Raw genomic sequence first — 5,573 nt, 5'->3', positions numbered from 1 at the left:
CCCCCCCCCCCACACAATTGGCAAGAAAACCATTGTGGCAGATGAGAGGAGCCAGAAAAAAGCTGGAAGATGTGATGGGGGGTGGCAAACAGCTCCCATCAAGCCTTGTGGACCATCCCAAGGACTTTGGTGGCCCTGCCTAGGTGAGGTTAGAAAGCCCAGGCTCCTGAGCAGTGAACTGACATCATGTGACAGGTTTTCATAGGCTCCGTTGCTGCTGAGTGACCATGCCAAGCTCTTCTCGCTTTGGATGCCATGGTTGACACTGAGGACTGTCTTAGGAGGACTTATTTCTGGGCATATATTTGTATACCTGCTTGTCCTTCATTGAGGTCCTGGGCTAGGCAGATACTACAAAGTCCCCCTAATGAGAATATTGAGGCTCACAGGGCATAGCTTCCCCTAAGGATGTCCGGGCAGGCATGGCCAGGCTGTCCTACTGCAGCTTCCACTCTGGAGTGTGCTGTGGACACCACGATGAAGCAGAAATCCTGGCCTAACTGCAGCCATTTTGTTCAATAAAGCTGTGATTCTGTGCTTTGCCACTGAATACAGCTTAAATTATATGATTTGTCATCAAATATGATTCTGTGAATGTGCTAAACTTCTGTGAATGTGCTGAACAGAACTTGCTGCATATACAGGTATGCTCATCGCTGTGGTGTGAAGATACCCATTGTGGCCTGGCCTCCAGCAAAAGCTTATGTTGTTCTTGTATGTTCACCACCTTATAAATAACATAAGGTCTGTAATCCCCCCTCAGACTTTGGAGATTACTTCTCTTGGGTCCACTAGTGTTAATTTTGTTTTCTCTCTCTCCTGAGCTGCTGGCTACTGTTGATTCAAATTTTCCCACCATAGTGAGACCCAACATGAGTCTCTGAGGCTGCTTGGACACTTGTGTTTCCTCTATCTGGACACATTGGTGTTGACAGCTGCCAAACTCTGGATGTCCAAATCCAGTCATGCAGCACCTTGGAGTGCACCATGCTCTTCATAAAAGGCAGTCACTACAAGGTGCGGCTTTCATTGTCATGAAATTAAATGAAGTGCTTGGTATAGGGCTCAAATATATCACTGCCAAGAAGCAAAGGAGAAAGTGTTGCCAGTGAACAAGGGTGTCAGCTTGGAGCTGTAAGGGCAGAGAGCAGAAATCTCTGGGACCCCATTTTGTTTAGATTTCTAAAACTGCTGGCCAGCCTGGGACAAACTATAGTAGAAAGAGAAGGGGAGCAGTGACAGGCTTCAGCCCTCCCTGAGGGCCTGAATGGATGGACCAGCCTAGTGACGTCACAACCCTAGGGGGTTGCCGAGGCACTGTTGGGAGAGGCTGCTCATTTCCGCTGGAGCTCTAGGATGTGGGTGTGAGTAGGTAGGAAAGGAAGGCAGATGGCAACAAAGAACAGCCCCACGCCCCTGGGAACAGCTCAGGGGGACCCTGGAGATGTAGGGACACTGCCAGGGCCCGATACTGGCATCAGGAGCACAGTTTCGCCCACTCGGCAGATGAAGCCCCGGAAGGGGCACAACTTCAAGGCCCTTATCATTGACCTTGGCTCCCAGTACTGTAAGTGTGGCTACGGGGGAGAACCAAGGCCCACCTACTTCATCTCCTCCACGGTGGGTAAGCGCAGTCCCGAGCTGACAGCGGACGCTGGCGACACCCGCAAGGAAACCTACGTGGGCCACGAGCTGCTCAACATAGAGGCGCCTCTGAAGCTGGTCAACCCGCTGAAGCACGGCGTGGTAGTGGACTGGGACTGCGTGCAGAGCATCTGGGAGTACATCTTCCACACGGCCATGAAGATCTGCCCCGAGGAGCACCCGGTGCTGGTCTCCGATCCCCCACTCAGCGCCAGCAGCAACAGAGAGAAGTACGCAGAGCTGCTGTTCGAGACCTTCTGCATCCCGGCCATGCATGTGGCGTCCCAGGCGCTGCTCTCCGTCTACTCGTACGGCCGGACCACGGGGCTGGTGGTGGAGAGCGGGCACAGCGTATCGCACGTGGTGCCCGTCTCCCAGGGCGAGCTGCTCCCGGGCCTCACCAGCCGCGCCGACTACGCAGGTGGCGACCTCACCAACTATCTGATGCAGCTGCTCAACGAGGCTGGCCACAAGTTCACGGATGACCACTTGCACATCATAGAACACATTAAGAAGAAATGCTGCTACACGGCGCTCCTGCCCGAGGAGGACCAGCTGGGCCTGGAAGAGCTGTGCCTGGACTACGAGCTCCCGGATGGCAAGGTCATCACCCTCAGCCACGAGCGCTTTCGCTGCGCTGAGGTGCCCTTTCGGCCCTCCCTGGTGGGCTGCCCGCAACCCAGCCTCCCCGCTCTCACGGCTGCCTGCCTGCATCGGTGCGATGAAGCAGGCTTCAAGGAGGAGATGGCCACCAACGTGCTGCTGTGCGGGGGCTGCACCATGCTCGACGGCTTCCCCGAACGCTACCAGAGAGAGCTGAGCCTGCTCTGCCCTGAGGACAGCCCCATAGTGGCTGCTGGTCCCGAGAGGAAGACCTCCGTGTGGACTGGTGGCTCCATCCTGTCCTCCCTGGAGGCCTTCCAGCAGCTGTGGGTCAGCAGGGAAGAGTTCGAGGAGCGGGGCGGGGCAGCCGTGTACACCAAATGCTGAGGGGCGGCCCAGATCGCAGGCTGCGGCCGCTCTATATACACTTGCAGAATTATACGTAAAATTTTATTATGTAGTGGCTTTTGTCTGCTCTGGATTTCTAAATCTAATCTGATAGGTGGTGGGGAAGTGGGTTTAGAAATATCTGTGCCTTTGGCTCTGCTGGGTGGGGCAGTAATGGGAGGTGGGATTGGGCTGTGCATAGGGAACCCCCGCACCACTCCCTCCGGCCAGCTTGGGGAAATTTTCATTGTAGGGCTGAAGAATGTGGCATCCTGTTCCATTAGCTCCTCTTCCAGGAGCAAACCTGACCCACACTCCACGTGGCTTGCTCAGCCCTCTGTCAGGAGGCTGGGGGGAGGGGGAGGTCCCACCAGACTGGCACAGGTCATTCCTGTGGGCTGGAGGAGGATGGCACCAGTTGTCTGACTTCAGCCTGCCTTTCTGGGCCAGTGCTGGGGGCTTCAGACTTGAGGAATCAGGAGGGTCAGTGTCATCCTAGGCCTCACCCCCTCGTCTTTCCCCATCACCCAGAATCAGGCTGCTGGCCTGAAGCTTGAGCATCTTGGCACTGGCTGGGCATAGGTGCCAGCCACAGAACTCGGGCTCTTCCCTACTGAAAGAGGTTGCGGGCAGGAGGCCAGTACACTGGAGGTGGCCAGCAGAGGGTATATGTTTTCCTGGTGAATATGAATTCTTCCTGTGGGCCTACATCCTCCGTGTTTCCTAAGTCCCTGTCTTGGGGCTGTCTTCATAAGTACCTGCTGCTACAGCCTAGCTTCTGCTGAATTGGTTTTAGTTTCTGCTGCTTGCAACCCAAAAACTTTGACTAGTACCAATTATAACAGAGCTCATGTGCCACAGAGGGAAAACAGGAGTGTAAAGGGGAAGGTGATAGCAAGCCAGTGCTGCATGTGACCCTGTTCTATGTGCTGGTGTTGAAGGTCATTACAAACCAGGTCTGTGTGCCTACCACTGCCCCTTCTGCAGTCTCTAGTCACCTTCTCTACCCTTCACGGCCAACAGTCTCTCAAAACACCCCTTGTGTGGCAGGGGCTGCTAAGGCACTTTGCCACTCAGTCTTTCACATGGATTCATGTAAGTCAAACAGGCATGGCAGAAGACTTGATTTTCATGGGAAAAGTGGGTCAGCAACTTCCAGCCTAAGATGGTCCACTGACCACATGTGTTCATCTCCTCCCTCCTAAAGTGTCATCAAGTGACAGGGAATGCAAATGTGTGATCGCACTGCAAATGAAAGTGACAGATGAACCACGTGAAGCTGAGAGATTTCACCTGGCTCTGCAAGAAGGCCTGTGCATGCAGGAAAGGAGTGGGCCAGGAAGCCTGCAGCTGCTCCTGTGAAGGGTGCTTCCTGCAGATCCAGGCAACTTCCTGGCCTGCAAATGGAGAAGTCTGGGACTTGGCAAATCCAGCAGGGAGGGGTATTGGAACATGGGAGAGAATAAAAATGGGTATGGGAGGAGTGGTGACTGTCTTTGGAAGCGCATGCAGCATACCTGCCTCTGCAGGTACAGATGTATTTCTCAGGAAGAGTTGAATTCTCCCTTTAAAGATGGTGCTGGTAGATGGAAGAGGCAAAGGGCAGGATATGAACGCTGCCTGTGTCTGCGGGACCCTTTTTCAGAGGGTGAGTCACACTCAGAGCTGATATTCTCGAGGTGGCAAAGTTGATGCCTGAATTTGCATTTTTCCTCCTTCCTGGAAGCCCCCACTTCTGTCTGTATGGGCAACAGATATGCTCCCAGGGCAGAGCATGTGTTTTAGGCTAGGCCAATCACCACAAGCCATCTCCCAGCTGTTTGGCTCTAAACACGTGACTCACGCCTTTTGCTTGGAAGGTTGAGGTGTGACAAAAGCTGTTTTAGAACTGCAGGGACAACATTTGTCCCCAGGGAGGAAGTCCTACCAAGGATTGTGGAGCTCAGAGTATCTTGGTGAAACACAGCTGGAGCCCTATGAAATGAAACCATGCTTTGAATAGCCCCTCTTCTCAGAGTTCTCTGAGACAATGCACCCAACTTCTTTTGAGCCAGACCGAAGTCATTTGTCATTTGCAATGTGAGCATCCTACCTAGCTTGAGTTTTCCTTCTCAGTGACAGCATGCCTCAAGCAGTTTTGCAGGGCTGAGGATCTGGGCTTGGAGAGCCTCTTAGAATTGAAATATTGAGACCAACTTTTTATCCTCCCCAGAAAAGAAGTGATTACACATGGAGAATTTTTATCAAGGTGTCAGAAAATCAGATAGCATACTATCCCTGAGTTGTGAGATCTGAGCTATCACCAGTCCTTTCTCTTATACATTAAGAATTGGCTCTGGAGGTTAGACTGGTGGTGTCCTGAGGGCAGGGACCAAGCCTTCCTCAGTGTGATTTCCTTAGATTTCTAGGGCAGAACAGTGTGCAGAGTGGGGTGCTTAGTGCTTGCCTGATGGACTCATTTATCTCTGGTCTGTGGGTGAAGTCAAAAGCGTTGGCCTCTGGAGCCTGTACTCCCGCTGTGGTTAGCACCCCATCTTCCTTATTGCTTTTCCAAGGCTTTGTTTGCCCATTCAGCTTCTTCCTCTCTGTCCTTCATTGAATACTTTGGTCAAATGTAATATGTAATCCTCATCCCTTTCCTTGGGATATTTATCCAGTGCCACAACAATATTAATAAATCACCTCTGATTATTCACATTTCTCTTTCTTTTTTTTTTTTTTTACAAACCTCCGTGTTGTTTTTTTTTAAAAGTCAACAGAAAATGGAAATATACTTTTTAAAGTTTCTAATACTAGGAGAGGAAAAAAATAATACTAGGAGAAGATATCATATGATGTCTTTTAAATAAATTGTAAGTCAAATATATAGTATAAATCTTAGAACAAAAATTAAGATTAAGCAATATTCAGAAAATTAAATGTTTCAAAACAATTGAACT

At 51.2% G+C, this 5,573-nt stretch overlaps 1 protein-coding gene across 1 annotated transcript; it reads left to right on the top strand.

The window, feature by feature from the left end:
- The first annotated feature begins 1,316 nt into the window (after nt 1-1,316).
- Actl7b (actin like 7B) lies at nt 1,317-2,676 on the top strand. The gene has a single exon (XM_004638075.2). The coding sequence runs from the start codon at nt 1,390-1,392 to the stop codon at nt 2,632-2,634; it is 1,245 nt and encodes a 414-aa protein (XP_004638132.1). The 5' UTR covers nt 1,317-1,389; the 3' UTR covers nt 2,635-2,676.
- Nucleotides 2,677-5,573: the final 2,897 nt, after the last annotated feature.

This window comes from Octodon degus, unplaced genomic scaffold (genome assembly GCF_000260255.1).
Source record: "Octodon degus isolate 3935 unplaced genomic scaffold, OctDeg1.0 scaffold00094, whole genome shotgun sequence".
NCBI classification, from domain to species: Eukaryota; Metazoa; Chordata; class Mammalia; order Rodentia; family Octodontidae; genus Octodon; species Octodon degus.
This window is presented reverse-complemented; position numbering and strand designations above follow the sequence as displayed.